Here is a 16,788-nt window from a genome sequence, read left to right on the forward strand (position 1 = left end):
TCTCTCTCTCTCTCTCTCTCTCTCTCTCTCTCTCTCTCTCGATATTGTATTTTGATATGTTACTGAAAATGGTATGGAATTTACATTGTATTTTAAGGGTTATTTTTTGGTACAAAAAAAACAATAGTGCTGGGTATCGATTCAAATTTCAAGAATCGATTCGATTCCGATTCTCAAGATCTTGAATCGATTATCATTATTCGATTCGATTCGATCTGATCCGATCTTATATTTTTAAAATCAAAAGTTTTAACTGTTCATGAACAATCAAGTGTTTGTATTAAATAACATTCACAAACATACATTAATGTTGTAAAAATTTATTGTTCACTCAATGTGTTGATGTTAGATAAGGCATTAATGTTAATGAATGGTGTCTTAATGTAGTGTTACCAACTAAACAGGAGATAAAACGTGTTTTATTTGACTTAATTGACTGTCCCTTTTATTTAATCCAAAACTGCGTTCATATTTAAAAGGCCTTTAAACTAGATACAGCCGCACACGATACCACTTTAGGGGCCGTTCACATATCGCGTTTTATGCGCGTGCAAATTCAGTGAGAAGCACTTCAATGCATCTCAACAGGTCATGTGACAAAAACAAGCCTGTTACGGCCTTTCCGTAACAACATGGAAAGCTCGGTCCGAACAGCTGATCATCGCTCTACAGGGCGGCTTTTTATTTCTCATCTCAATGAATATATCTAGTAGTAAAGCTAATGCGAGGGCTAGAAATCAATTAATTATTTGATGATACTTCCTCGTCATCATGGAGAGCGCAGTTTGCACGAGTTTGCACCGCTTTCTCCTCTCAACAAGCGCGTGCTTTCCCTTTGCGTCTGCCGTTGCTATGCAACCATGAACAGAGGCGCGCCTGGAAAACGAATTTGCACGCGCAAAAAACGCGCTATGTGAACGATTCATTCCTCCTCTCTTGTCAACAAGTGGATTCAGAGAAACCGCATTAGCAGCGCCGCCGGTCGCCGTGTCTCAGTGTGTTTATGGGGAAAATGTAGGCCTGTTATTAAATCGATCCTCTGAGTTACGGATCGATCTTTAGAAATTAATATGAAAATCGATTTAGAATTGGTGAATCGATTTTTTCAACACAGCACTAGGTATTATTATGATATATTTCGCTTCTTTTTTATGTGACTAGTATATTCATACACCATAGTCTTTAAATCACATAGACGTGTACTGTGGTACTAATATGGTGCAATCACTGTATAATATACTGTAGCATGGTCAATTAAATCCAATACCATATTTAATAGTATGAACATTTTATGTCATCAATGTACTTTTTGAAAGTAATGACTTTTTTACTGTAGGTGATATGAAATTTACCATAGTGCCATGTACAAAATACCATAGTAGTTTTTGTAAGAGATATGTCATTTACCCTACTACCATGGTACTTTTTGTAGGTGATAGGACATTTACCATAGTTCCATAGTACTTTTTGTGCTCTTCAAAATGCAAAAATTATTTTCACCATTTTTGTCTTGTTTTCCAGTTTCCAGTCTAAACATTATTAAATCAACATACATTTACTAGAGAAGCAAAATAACTTGTATAAGATATCAAGTCTAAAATTATCAAAATAGTAGGGTTGTGCTTAAAACAAGAACAAATATCTGCTTAATATGGTAAAAGGAAACCTAAAGGGCAAACAAGATTTTTTTCTGACCACATTGTTAGATATTTTCTTTTTTTTAAGCAAAAACTCCATTTTTATATTTATGATATTTATTGTAGTACCATGTCCAAAATACCATAGTAATACCATTGAACTTTTTTTAAGTGATATGAGATTTACCATTTATACCATATCTAAAATACTATAGTAGCACTATGGTACTTTTTGCCATTGATATGACATTTATTATTGTACCATGTCCAAAATACCATTGTAATACCATGGTACTTATTGTAAGTGATATGACATTTACCATTGTACCATGTTAGTACCAGGGTGCTATTTGTTGTTGTTGTTGTTGTTGATGATGCTACCATGAAGGTGAAGAGGTTAATTAAGTTTCCTCAACTCCTGCTTGATTTTTATTCATTTATTTATTTTATTCTAAAAGTGAAGTTTGATTGCACAGCTGGATTCCCTCAGTATGGTAAAACTGTGTTCGTGAGGATTTAGAAATTATTATGCTCCCGTTATTAGAATAGGTAAAGCACAATTCCTCATTTCTTTTATCATGACTCACACTGCCTTATATGCATCTTCTCACACCTGTCACAAGGTCCCACAATCCCGGGACAGACTCTGCGTGGGCTTTTGGACAAATGGCTGAGCTAAACAGCCTCATTTATGGATTACTTTCCCAGAGTGTTTTCAACAGATGATGCTTGAACACTCCACCCAAGTGGTCAGTAGTGGGTGGAGGTCAAGAGCTAGGGCCAGGAAGGGTGGATGGAGCCTGAAAGGATATAGAGAGGGTAATGGTGGTATGATAGAGGTGTGGGCACCAGAGTGGGTGTGGGCACGTCTTTTTGTCTTTGTGGTTGTATGGATGGTGGGGGTTCTGTGTGGGCTGATGGAGGGTTTTGTATTGTATTAATAAGTGCAGAGTATATAGGATCTTCATGTTGCCTGTGGTTTCACTTTGTGTGTGTCAATAGACCATTAAAAAAGCAAGAAGAATATTTAATTTTGTGTATACTCTATGATTAAACTCGCCCTATGAAATAGTGTTTTTTGAACTGTTAGTTTCAAACTTGTTAACTGAACTTGTACAAATGATTTGGATCAATTTGTAAATAGTTCCTTAGCAACTCTTAGTCAGTTATTTTTTAAAGAATGCTTTTGGAATTTATATCCTATTTGGAGCAAGTCGAAAGAAGATTATATGAATCTGCTGAGAATCAAATCAGATCCTATTGGATAAGCTGAAACTACAATCTCCAGTTTAATTTTCAGTTTATCCAGTTGGATCCTTGTGGAATCTTGTTTGACCCTTTAGGATTGGTTCCAAATAAGTTGTATAAGTGTTTCTTATAACCTGTTGATATGTGTTCAGTGTAAGAGTATTTTCTTTAGCTTTTTAGCTTTGGTGTAATGTAAATTATGTGTGTAATGTAAAAACAGTAACATTGCATCATATTATTACAATTTAAAATAACTGTTCTATTTTAATATAATTCAAAATGTAATTTATTCCTGTGATGGAGAAGCTGATTTTTCGACAGCCATTACTCCAGTCTTTGGTCTTCTTCAGTTTTCGGTCTACTTCACTACTTCAGTCATTTTTTGAGGAAAATGTGATGCATCATTTAGGATTCTTTTATGAATAGAAAGTTCAAAAATTCCCCCCCCCCCCCCCCTTTTTTTACAATGTAGAAGTCTTTACGGTTACTTTTGTTCAATTTACTGCATCCTTGCTAAATAAAATGATTAATCTCTATCCAAAAAAAAAAAAAAACAGTTAAAATAAATGGCTTCAAGAATTGGTCCTTAGTCCATGATGTGGCCCGACACGTAGATTGGGAGGGTTTACAGAATCAGGCTGGGTTACTTTGCAAAGACAATAAGCAATAACCAAACGATCTTCCAGATGAAGGTTTTTCTTCTGGCCTGAATATACAAACTCTCAGGAGCTTCAGTTTTCAGATCACTGAGTCTATTTGAAAGAGAATTAGTTCTGGATCTTCCATGCTTCTCCAAAGGAATTTATTGTATGGCCATAGCAATGAGACACAAACTTTCCTTCGGTCTGTCATATCAATAATTTTGCTTGGGCCTATGCAGTTCATAGGGCCTAGTAATATAATAACTTAAAATGTGAAACTTTGTCTAATGCAAAATCAGGTTTGAGAACCATTGAGATCAATTATGACTCAGAGAAGAAATAGTGACAGGAATTCATCTCAATGGTTCTCAAACTTGATACAATACGATACAGATCCCATAATCCACTGGATTTTCAGGGCATCAACACAGATGGACATTTAAACAGCTCTTTCCATTTTTGACACGATCTTAGCCGGGACTTGTGTCTTAGCAAAGTCAGCCCCAGTCCATTCTTTGATATTGTCTGGCCATTTTTTTCTCTGGTCTCCTTTCTTGTACCTTCAACCATGCACTGGAGAATGGCTTTGGCAAGCCCAGAGGATCTGTTGTCATGTCTATATCACTGCAATTTTCTTCTTTTGACTGTTTCTATGAGTTCTTCATAGGGCCCAACATGCTGCCTAATGATGTGGTGCACTTCCGCATTGGTCACATGGCCTTTATAGCTGCTGCCCAAAATCTTTCGAAAGCATTGTGTTTCAAAGGCCTGAATTTTCCTCTCTAGCTCAGCCGTCAGTATCCACAATTGACATGCATACAGGATGATGGAGATAACCGGAGCATGCATATGCATAAGTCTGAGCTTTAATCTACGGTAATGTTCTTGTCCCTCCATATTGGCTTCAGTCTGGTAAAGTGCGATTGTCTATCCTGGCCATAATTTCTGGTTTGGATCCCTCATCGGATATAATAGCACCAAGGTATTTGAACTGATGAGAACAAACTTTCTGCCCATGTTGAATCTTCTCATGGTGTTCCAAAAAGCTGGATGCCACACCCTGGGTAATACTTTTTCGAAATCTATGAAGACGTGATAGAGATGTCTTTGATGTTGCTGGTACTTTTTTCGCAAAATAGAAGCAGGTTGAAGATTTGTTCAACTGTGCTCCTTCCTTCTCTGAAGCCTTCTTGTTCTTCAGCAATAATGTTTTCTGCCTGTTGTTTCAGTCTGTTGAGCTGGATTTTGAGCATTACCTTACTGGGGTGACTGATGAGACTGATAGTTCAATAGTTCTGGCAATGCTGAAGTGTGCCTTTCTTTGGTAGTGTTATTATAAGCGATTGGGTCCATGTGGACCAGCACTGACCTGCTTGCCAGATCTTGTTGCATATCTTCATCAGCATGTCGATGGTAATGCTTTCTCCTTCCTTGATGAGCTCAGTCGGGATGTTGTCGATTTTGGGAGCCTTCCCGTTCTTCAGTGATCTTATCGCTGCCTCCTCCTCTTCACGGAGAATTGAGAAGTCATCTTCCTTTCCTGGACTGGTGCCAACGTGTATATATGGGTCTCCTTGATCTGGGTGGTTTAAAGCTCTGAGAAATACTCAGTCCACATGTTCCTGATCTCCTTTTCCTCTGTTAGACAATTTCCTGCTTTGTCCTGTATACTGTTGACATTAATCTTCATGTTCTTCTCGATGTTCCTGTTGGCCTCTTTGTATTTATTTAAGCCATCGATATGGCTTATTTCTTTCTTGAGCTGACACCTTGTCACACTGCTTAAGTATCTCATCAGTGACCCAGAGCTTCAACTTGCATCAATAGTTTACCAGTATTGCAGTTGCTGCTTCCATCGTGGCTGATGAGAATTTAGCAGTGAGGGTCTCAACGTCTTCCTCTAAAATGAGAAGGGAGGCAAACTTTCCACCAATGAAGGCTGGGAAACTCTGTGCGACTTCTGGATCTTTATGTCGTTCCAAGTCAAACTTGATTCTGGGATTTTTCTACCACTTGGTCTTCTTGAGACATATATGGAAGTTTATCATGACTAAGTAATGGTTGCTTCCAATGTCTGCCCCTGGAATGGTGCAGATAATGGCTTGCTTTATTTTGCTGTTGAAATGTTGTGGGATCATGATGTGATCTGATTGTGGTGGATTCCATTAGGTGCATGCCATGTCCATTTATGGGAGTTCTTGTGGTTTCCCAGTGTGTTTGCCAGTATACAGTTGTTATAGGTGGCAATCTCCAGTAGCCTTTCTCCCTTGCTGTTGGTCTTGCAGTTGCAAGTTGTTGCGGAGGTTCCTTTCTAGTCTGACTGTCCATCAATTCCCACCTTGGCATTCCAGTCACCTTGAATGATTATAATGTCTTTCTTTGGAGCCTTGTCAATGGTATTTTGCACCTGGTTGTAAAACTCTTCTGTCTTCCTCGCTGTAATCCAAGGTGGGTTCATGGGCTTGGATGACCGTAATGTTGAAAAGTGTTGCACTGAGGCGGATAGTAATAGGCCTTCCTGAGATTGGTTGACAGCCTAGTACAGTATTCTTGCTGTCCTTATGTACAAGAAAACTAACACTGTTCATGTGTCTGTCATATTCTCCACTGTAGAAAAACAGGTGGCCTTCATCTGTTGACATATCTCAGAAGTCTTTCCATTTAGTTTTGAAGAGATGCCAGGAGTACTGGTCCATCTCATGGATAAGCTCTTTAAGCTTGGCCATCTGTTGCAATGTACGGACTTTCCAATGTAGCTGTGGTGAAGATGTTTCTACCATGAAGACTTGTTGTTCTTTGTTAACCAGTAGCATACTTATCGCATCCTGGTGGGGAGCGGACAGCAGGGTCTTGGTTTTCCCAGGCGACGGCTGATCCAATATGGCATTTGGAGAGCTGTTTATCATCATTTGTGGTGTGTCTTGGGCCAAGAGTAAAACCTAGTAGTGCCCATCCTTCTTCAGGCCCTGTGGATGGCCATGACTCCTTATGAGACTTACCACTTATCACAAGCGTTGACGTCTTCTGCCCCCTCTTCTGATGTCGTCTTCACATGCTGGGATAGGCTAATCCCAAACTCGCAGATAGTTTTTGACCCGGCAGCTACCCTCACCAGGTTTTGCCCGTCTCCGAGACAATTAACCGGGGCGTGGCCACTGCACATGATACAGCTTCTTAGAGCTACAGGTAAGAGCTGAGTGTCAGTTGAGGCACAACAATGGACGAGTATTCCTAAAAAAGGACTCAGCAAGCCCCCATAAACCCCACACTTGATTTTGCATTAATCACCAAGTTTAGAATTTTAATTTTTAATTAAAATGTTATCAATATTTATGTTTTGACACAGAATCTAAAAGTATGCCTATATTTACTGGTGCAGAATTTGAGACATGCAAGCCAGAAATGTTCAATGAATGGCCCTTTTTTTCTTGAAACAGAATTACAGGCATACTCAGTTCACTTTCCATAGACATTTATCCTTCCGATCTGATATTAAGATGTACAGTACCTCAGGCCCTTGGTCATCTGATTCCAATGTGAGATTCGCTAGAAAAGACCAGAACACTGTGTGACGCCGCGCTGGCTTTGTGTGAGTGAGTGGTATTAAATTATGTTGTGTAATAGTTGGATCCTGGAGTCATGCAGGAAGGAATATCGTTCAGCATATAGATAGATAGATAGATAGATAGATAGATAGATAGATAGATAGATAGATAGATAGATAGATAGATAGATAGATAGATAGATAGATAGATAGATAGATAGATAGATAGATAGATAGATCTGATGTGTATATTTAGGTGTGAAGTTCAATTGCTTGAGTTTGTGTGTCTCACTGGAAGGAGACATCAATTAGATGGGGAGTCAGTGGGGAGCTCACTGTTGTAGGAGGTAACTTTAATGAAAATTGAACACCACTTGAACTAACTTGGCAGACTGCCGCTCTCGCTCTGCATGCCTGCCTCATTATTTACCCATTAGCAGACTCTCTGTCCAAACCTTTATATAGCAGGCAAACACTTGCTACTTTATCATGACTCCACATCAATTTGAATTAATCAGAGTTTGTCTCCTCAGCCTATTCTTACAGCTGGCATTTCTCATTATGACAAAATTACATTTAAATTCAGTCGGCAAAACATTGTGTTGTCTATTAGCAAAAGTTAAGACTAAAAGCCCATTCACATTAAGGGCTATAACTATAAACGATAAAAATACAGTTCTCAGAATCGTTTTAAATATAAAAGAATCCACACCACAACTATAACAGAACATATAACAGAACAAAGAAACAATATTGTTGGAATCACTTTCAGAATGTTTGTTCCCAGCTGATAAACAATAAAAAATATTGACAGCCAATCATAATCCACCAGATTTTAAAGAGGTTGAGCATTTAAAGCTGCAGACAACAACGCGTTTAGAATAAACAGAACAATATCGTCCGCTATTGTGGACGCCAATTATTGTTAACATTATCTTTAAAGTTATAGTGCTTGTTGTGAATGGGCATTAACTCTGGATACAATTCTACATTAGAGATAAAACCCATTTTGTTATTGTCTAGAAAACAGTTCTTTTAAATTGTAATAATTTTTCACAATATTACGGTTTTACTGTATTTTTCACCAAATAAATGCAGTCTTGGTAAGCGAGACTTATATAAAAAAAACAATATCAAATCTTTAATATATATAAATAAAGTTTTACAGTCTTTTTGACCAGCTTAATGCTTCTATATTATGTAATTTCCAGAGAAGGTAATTATATCATGTAATGCAAGATATTCCCAGTGTTCTGTCTCTTTGCTCTCATATGACATCAGTTGCTGAGAGCTTTGGACAGTACTGTCAATCGCAAGCTTGTTTGTCAGAACCTATTAAATCCCAATTACTGAAGTATTCATGCCCTGTGTGGTTTGTGCCAAACAGAAATATGAAGAGAAGTCTGGTGGCCTGTAGTTCAACATTATCGTGTTACAATAGGCAGATTCATGGCTTTGGGATATTAAAAAGAGCTCAAGCTGAAAGGACTGCTCCATTGTCTTCTAGAAGAGGTGTGTTTTGTGGGGGAGGAATCGCAGATAATGAGGTCAATGGTTTTGGGGTGGAGTGGGCAGAGTCAAAGCAACTGGTGCCAATCAAACATCACATAATTTACCCACCCTAAAGTAATCTTTTCCCTGTTATTTTCTTTCTTCTGTGGGATGTGAAAAGAGAAAGAATGTCCCAGGCACTCTTTTCAAGCAAAACACAAGTAAAAATTAGCATTTAATTTATATATTTTTTATTTTTATATATTCAAAAATGTGGGGTCGGTAAAAGTGAACTTTTTTTCTTCTCTCTATTCTTAAACATTTGTAATTATTATCCATTTTGAAAACAGTTGTGCCGCTTAACATTTTTGTGAAAACGTGTTATTTTTTTTCAAGTATTCTTTGATGAATAGGAAATCATGAAATTTAAATTTTTGCAACATTTATAAATGTCTCTACTTTTGATCAATTTAATACTTCCTCGTTGAATAAAAATATTTGTTTAGGAAGTGTTTGTGGCATGATTAAAGGCGTGATTTATTTTATTTTTTAAAGTGCAAATGAGATTAGTCAGCTCCATCACAGGAGAGGATTATCAGTGAATAATGTCTTAAACACAAGTTATATGGTTCAACTTGTCTAATACTTTTATACGGTTCTTTTGGAGCTTAACAGTATAAATGACTAATATAAAATAAGAAAGTGAGTACATGATGAACTATCCCTTTAACTCTACAAGTTCCCTGACCAGCCTCTCTTTAAACATGGAATATCATCCTTCCTGCCACACTCCTACCTCACACGAGGAGACGTGCTAAAAATAAACGTCTGGTGTGAGGGTGGAGTTCGGCAAGTGTTTTTGGACTCTTGGGCGGCAGAGAACAGTGCGAGACATGGCCAGGAAGGGACAACTTCCTAATGTCTTTCTCAGTAGCCGTAGGACGTACAATTTGTTCTGTGACAGTGTGAAGCCTTGACAGTGAGGTTAGGAAATATCTACTATACCACATGCCCTCCAATGTCAGAATGATTCTTGTGGAGTGAGTACAACTTGTGTACAACTTTGCGACTGTGTGTGTGTGTGTGTGTGTGTGTGTGTGTGTGTGTGTTTGTGGAAGCTTGCTTTCTACCATTGAATAAAAAAAAGAAAGTTATTGTGACTTTTTATCTCAGTTGCATGTTTATATTTCACAACTTTTTTGCGAGTTATGAACTCGCAATTGTGAAATAAAATTCTCAAAATGTTTAAATACTGAATTATGAGATTACATATCACAATTTTGTAATTTTTGTAAAAAAAAAAAGGTAATTGCAAATTTTTATCTCACAATGTTTTAGCGCAATTGTGAGTTTAAATGATATAAAATATTTAAATATGTTAATTTCTACTACTCCACACATGCCAGTTAGTGCAACTTTGACTGACTGTGTGTTTGTGTATGGAAGCTTGTTTCATCCACAGAATAAAAACAATTCAAAAGGTAATTGTAACGTATTTATCTCACAATTCTGACCCCCCCCCTTACAATTACGTTCTCAAAATCAAAATTCTGAGGAGAAAACTTTGTAAGAGATAAATTCAGAATTTTATCACTCACAAATCTGACTTTTTTTCTCAGAATTGTGTGTTTAGAAAAAAGTCAGAATTGTGAGATATACACTTGCAATTACCTTCTTTTTCATTTTTCCCCCCTGGCGGAAATAAGCTTCCCTAGTGTGTGGGATGTGGAAGTAGGAAAAAACAGTATACCTAGAGGATCCTCTACTGGAAGCACAGCCCTCCCTCCCTCCCCCTTTTTCTCTCTCTCAGTCTTTCTCAGCTGGCTCTGCTCTCTCTCAGTCTTGCGCTGAGACTGTGTGCGCGCTGAGCTTTGCAGAGAGAGACAGAGAGAGAGAGAGAGAGAGAGAGAGAGAGAGAGAGAGAGAGAGCAACAGAAGAGTGCCTAGGGCTTCACCAAGCTTCAGTTGAGTTTAGTCTCAGCCAAGTTACTATTTAAAAGTCAGAGAGGAAGAGCTCACAACATCTAGGAGATAAACAACCACAGGAACAGAACAAACACACTTTGAAAGTGAAACAGTGAGTGGTGTGGACACTCATGGTCCTCTCCTGAGGCTGTGTCTGCTTCACCAGGAGAGATGTGATCGTTGTGTGGCTCACATGCGCTGACTTATTCAACACACAGACACACCTGCTCCATCCTCAGGTGGCGTTCCGAAGGACTGGATTGCTGAAACACAGTGTTTACAGGAGGCCACGGGACTGCACGCAGACAGGGAAGAACATGGACTACCTGTGGGGGATTGTACTGCTGATGTGGGCACTCAGCGTGCCGGAGAGAGGAACCGACGCACAGAGGAGCAAGAACAACGTACCCCGGCTCAAACTCTCGTATAAAGGTCAGTCAACTCCTGCTGTTGGGATTCTGGAAAGGAATCAGTCAGAATGATTGAGGAATCTTAGAAGAGTAGATCTTTAGGCTTGTTAAAGTTTGATAGGTTCAGTCTGTGTTGGAGATGCGTTCTTGTCCGGAGTTGGCGTACGGTTCTGGATGCTTCTGGGGGATATTTCATTGATATGATTCACATGGTTTAATTATGCATCGTGGGTAATTTAGAAAGAGGTTTTTGAAAGCATGAAAAGGAGCTGGATTTCAAACTGATATGAAGGGGTACATATGGAGTTTTACGTTTAAGTTTGCTTTCATTATTAATAACTAAAATATTAGAGTGGTGGTATTGAAAGTAATATGGTGTTTTTGTGTTCGGGTGGTGCCGAGGGGTGAAATGACAGATTGAAGTAGCACAACAAGATGATTCATTATGATACATTTTTTTTATGATTTACAAAAAAAATTTTTCAAATGGTAAAAAAATGGGCTTTTTCTTTCTTTCTTTTTTTATTTGTAACATTTAACCTTAAAAAGTGGATCTGCACAATAGTTAAAGGCACTATTTCTGCCTGATCTGACCCTTATATTACTTTTGTTGGTATAACCTAATTCAGTAATATTAAACGAATATATTGAACTTTATCATTGATTATTTTAGCGGTTCCCACATAAATGACATGTTTTTTTTAGGTTGCCTGACAAAGCATTTTTTTTTCTTACAGTTTAATTCATGTTAGAAGTATAGGGTTCAACTATATGTATGAAAGCATTTAGGATTGAGACATATTATGTATCACACTATTTTGCGATTTATTTGTTGAGTTTCATGCACAGGTTAAATCAGGTGTGTGTGTGTGTATGTGTGTGTGTTTGCAAAACCTTTGGGCTGAATGTGTTTGTCTGGATGCACAGAATGTTTAAACTGCTAGCAACACCTACATTTCAAGTGGCAAAAATACAGCCACAACTATTTTTTTAAAATGTATATACTGCACATTTAAAATCTAACTTATTAATATCAGTCAATTAAATGAACACAGTGGTTTTGATTCAGTAACCAACACAATACCAATTGTAATTCATAATTTATAAAAAAAATATATTTATTTTTATTAAATATTTTCACCTTGCTTAGTTTTGTTCATTGTTTTGAGGCAAATTTGCACCATAATATCGTAGAAACTAATTGGATATGCCGTTTTAATGCTAACAACAGATATAGGCAATGTTATCTCCTCTTTCAGAAGCTGATGAGACTTTATTTTGCTATAAAAACTATGCATGATGTTCCAATTGATTATTTCTGGACAGTTTTGTTTGACAGTGACCCTATCAGAACATTTTTGGGTCGCGAACCTCTGATCACTCATATTCTTCTCTGCGTGTAAATGTACTGTACTTTCCTCCACTTTTTGTTGCTCTAAGTTAGAGTAAAGTGTTTATAGGATTCTCAGTGTTTTGATGGAGTGTGTTATTATAATTTCAGACTGTATAACGCAAGGTGGCTGTTTTTAACGATGCGGTTGTGTTAAAACATTACAACTCTTCACGTCCGATTGGTGTTCGTGATGAAGTGAGCTGTCAAGAGTGAATTCACAGTAAGAGTGTTTAAATGAAAGAGCTCGTTCCAGCCTCCCTCTGTAATTAGAAAGAGACACCGAGAGAGAGAGAGGGTTTAACAGTCAGGGCAGATGGCTGTATGAAAGTGAGCCATTTCTCTTTCTGCCAGCTTTCTAATTGCACTGACAGCTCCTCATTAGCTGGCTGGTGGAAGCTGAGCTCTATATGAACCGCGGTGTGTGACTGTCAGGCGACAGACACACTCGATCCCGCACGCACACATGCACAAACACACAGGGGGCTTCTTAAGTACCCAGAGCTCTCATCTGCCCGGACACAGATGCACACAGACGTCTAGAGCTGTTCGCCGTATCAAACACTGACACCTACAGGCATGCACACACTGTTTGTGTGGAAAACAATGAAGGATGAGACAAAGAGAGATGGAGAGAGGGAATATGTATGTGTTTGTGCATGTGCGTTTGTGATGTATGCAGGCTGATCTGAGCAATCACAATTTGGTGAAATGCTAAGACAGCATTCGAGAAAACTCGCACACCTGTGAACATTTGTCACCACAGTCTGGCTGATTCATCTTTTGCTGAATTCTCATCAATTAAAATGCATGTGGGAGTGTGGAAGTAATTACTCAAGGGGAGTATGTATTTGTTTGTTTAGTGTCTTCACATAATTTAGAGACTATGAATTCTGCAGGTTTTTTGAATTAGTTACTAAAACAAAACAAGAATGAATTTTATATTTATTTAATAGTTTTATATTTATGTAATGAGTTGTGTGATTTCAGTGGCACTATTGTCACCAAATGGAATTGCAAAAATATGTATTTATTTGTTTGTTTGTTGTTGTCGTCAATTTTCTTGTGTTGGGCTGGCCGGGATGCTTCACAGTTCTTGTAAGAATCCAGCCTAAAAATAGTTTTCTTGTACAGAAGTTATGTCTGTATATTAAAGGTGCACTGTGTAAATTTTAGCGGCATCTAGTGGCGAGGTTGCGAATTGCAACCAACGGAAGTTACGGTGGCTGACAGGAAAATATGTTGTTGTTTGAGACAGCAGACAGTTAAGCCATGAGGTTTCTTTACAAAGATAAATTAAGTAATACTATGTTATTGCCAATATTATTCTTACTTGTTCATCATTGTGTCAGTATTTTATTCGCTGAATTTAGCTAGCTTCTTTGCACGAAGAACAACATAGTGACGAAACGCGTTTGTCCGTTTAACTTTAGGGCTACTGTATAGAAATATGACGGTGCATTTCGATGTAAGGGGACCTGCGGTGTATGTAGATAGAAATGGCTCATTCTAAGGTAATAAAACAGAACTGTTACTATACTCTAACCATCACAGAAACCTGTTGACATGACCATATTATGCTAAACATGGTTTTACTGAATGAAATGCCTTTCAAATATTGAGGACCACTTCAAATGTCCTCACGTGATCTTTTTTTGATTGCGTTCCTCGCAAGGGTGGTATCAGTGTCCCCTCTGAGCCGAAAGTTCCCAGGGCAGGTTAACAATAACACCTTTACATGAATGTGAAGTGGTGTGGAAATACTGTACATAAAGAACATGAGAATCTGTGGCTGCATGTTTGTGCAGCTAGTACAGAAACAAGAGATTTGCTACTTCAGTGCGAGCGTGTGTGTGTGTGTGTGCAAATTTGTGGGATGGAATAATGTTTTTGGTGTAAATCTATCCCATTCCAAAGTGAATGTTTTAAGACGGCTATAATCTCATGAAGGAATGAGAGAAGTTTTATTTCACTTTAATTAAGCTTTTAATTCACAAACACGCCAAGAATCTGGTGTTGGGTTGCGTTTGCAGCATGTGAACTCTATCCTCTTCAGAAATAAAGCCGCAGCGTTAGAGCGCACACACCTAAAACAATACTCCACCAAATTCCTGTGAAATGGAAAACGTTTATGCCATAATACAGTTTTCCCCTTGCAAAGCAAAAAGACATGATGAAAATTGGATTAGATTTGATTTTAGGTATTTGATTGCCTTAAAAATCATATTTGGACCCCGTGGAAAGGGTTCAAACGATTACGTACGCAAATAATCAGAACTCCAGATTTGATTAGATGGACATGCATGTTGAGATGAATGGAAAAAGGTGAACACACACACACACACACACACACACACACACACAGACACACACACACACACACACACACACACACACACACACACACTGCAGGCAGTATGTAGGGTAGGGAAGTTTATTTTTATCAGCCTCAGATGGGACCGTTCCTCTGCCTCCACCTGCCCTCCCCTCATTGCTTGTTCTCTCAGAGGTTTTTCCACAACAATAGATGAAGGGAAAGATACAGAGAGATGGTCTCAGTGGTTTGAAGAGGATGAGACTAGCTCGTCTCCTGGCGTAGGCCTGTTTGTGTGCTGTTTAAACCGGTGATCTTCAGAATAGCAGCATGTCTAAAGCCACGTCCTCCTGTGACTGCGTGCTGGTGCTGTAGATTACCCACAATGCCAGGCAGGGGCACCGTATGTTTTGGAATCTCACATATAAAACACGGCCTGTTTTTGTCCTGACACAGTACCGTTGAAAAGTTTGGGGTTAATACTATTTTTTTATTTTAATTTGAAAAGAAAACTCACAAAGGCTGCATTTATTTTATAAAAGTAACAGTAAATTACCAGTATATATATATATATAATAAAAAAAAACAGTAAGATTATGAAATATCATTATAATTTTAAATAGCTGTTTTCTATTTGAATATATTTAAAAATGTCATTTATTCCTGTGATGGCAAAGCTGAAATTTTAGCATCAGCACTCCAGTCTTCAGTGTCACATGATCCTTCAGAAATCATTCTGATATGCTAATTTGCTGCTATGGAAACATTTCTTATTATCAGTCAAAAACAGTTAGTGTTTTTGTGGTATTCTTTTTTCAGGATTCTTTGATTAATTGAAAGTTCAAATGAAAAACATGTATTTGAATTAGAAATCTTATATGAAACATTTTAAATGTCTTTACTGTCACTTTCTTTTAATTGATTTAATTTTAAAAGTATTCATTCTTTTAAAAAAAATCTTACTGACCCCAAAATTTTAACAGTATTGTATATAAAGCATAAATACATCATTCATGCCTTTTGTATTTTTCTCTGAAGTTGAAGCATGTTGCATTTTGGAAAAACTGTTTTCTTTTAACTACCAAAAACTCTTCTCTTTTCCACCATGTTGAAAGGTTATATGTCATCAATATTCATACACATATTAATCAATAATTTATGCAGATTCCTTATAGACTTGATGATAGTAATTAAGTCAGGACAATTTCTTAGTTAACTTAATTTTAGTGATTTTGATTCCTGAAGTGTTACATTTGATCCCCACAATCTTGAAAATTTGGTTAAATCCTCGTAAGACTGAAACTGTTTGGTGTTCTTGTCTTTGTTTCTGACAGCTCAAACGCTTGGTTCTGAGAACCTGTTCCTCAGGGTGTTCTCAGGTAATCTTTAATAGATAAATAACTCTGGGCTAAATGATGATTACAGCTAATGCGGTATTGATTCACACAGCAACTGTCACTAGAGTTGAATCTGAGCGAAACCTGCCAAAAACAAAAACTCAGGCTCATTAGAAAAACATGCCTCTACCTACATTTCTGCAATACGCAAAAAAATAAAAATAATAACGTTCCTATACAAATCATTCCTATACATCAACTTGTATTTCTTTTTCACACAAATTATGAATGCAGGGGTAGATTATCGATGAATGAAGATTTATTTCCATGCTATATTATGACCTCAAAACACTTTTACCATAGTTCACGAATTGTAAACTAATACATTTTGACATTTGCATCACATAACAAGCTCCATATGCACTAATGAGCCAAAACATTATGACCAGTCTCAGATGAAGTGAATATCATTGATCATCTCCTAACAAGGCCACATATTAAGGTCTGGGTAGATTAAGCAGACAATCAGTTCTTGTTTTCAACGTGTTGGATGCATGAAAAACTGAGAAGGAATAAAGATCTGAGCAATTTTGACAAAAGACAAATTTTCTCAAACTGGCTTGTGGGTTGTTCATGGCCAGCAACGATCCAAGGAGGGCCAAACCACAAACCAGCAACACGGCCCAATGCTCATCGATGCTCGAGGGCAGCGAAGGCTATTACGTCTGGTATGGGCCAACAGAAGGGCTACTGTGGCACAAGTGCCTATGATAATCCCTGCCATCGAAGGCACCTACAATTGGCACGCAAG

At 37.8% G+C, this 16,788-nt stretch overlaps 1 protein-coding gene across 6 annotated transcripts in view; it reads left to right on the plus strand.

The window, feature by feature from the left end:
- Positions 1–16,788, plus strand: part of sema3ab (sema domain, immunoglobulin domain (Ig), short basic domain, secreted, (semaphorin) 3Ab) — a 99,736-nt gene that overhangs the window by 55,343 nt on the left and 27,605 nt on the right. For 5 of the 6 annotated variants that reach the window (XM_079620001.1, XM_079620000.1, XM_079620002.1 and 2 more), the window contains one exon: positions 10,766–10,958. In XM_079620001.1, coding sequence (XP_079476127.1) covers positions 10,844–10,958 — 115 coding nt within the window. In that variant the 5' untranslated portion in view covers positions 10,766–10,843. Of the gene's footprint in view, positions 1–9,423; positions 9,602–10,765; positions 10,959–16,788 lie in introns of those variants that run through there. The other variant, XM_079620004.1, reaches the window with a different exon arrangement.

This window comes from Phoxinus phoxinus (assembly GCF_949152265.1).
Source record: "Phoxinus phoxinus genome assembly, chromosome: 8".
In the NCBI taxonomy this organism is placed as follows: Eukaryota; Metazoa; Chordata; class Actinopteri; order Cypriniformes; family Leuciscidae; genus Phoxinus; species Phoxinus phoxinus.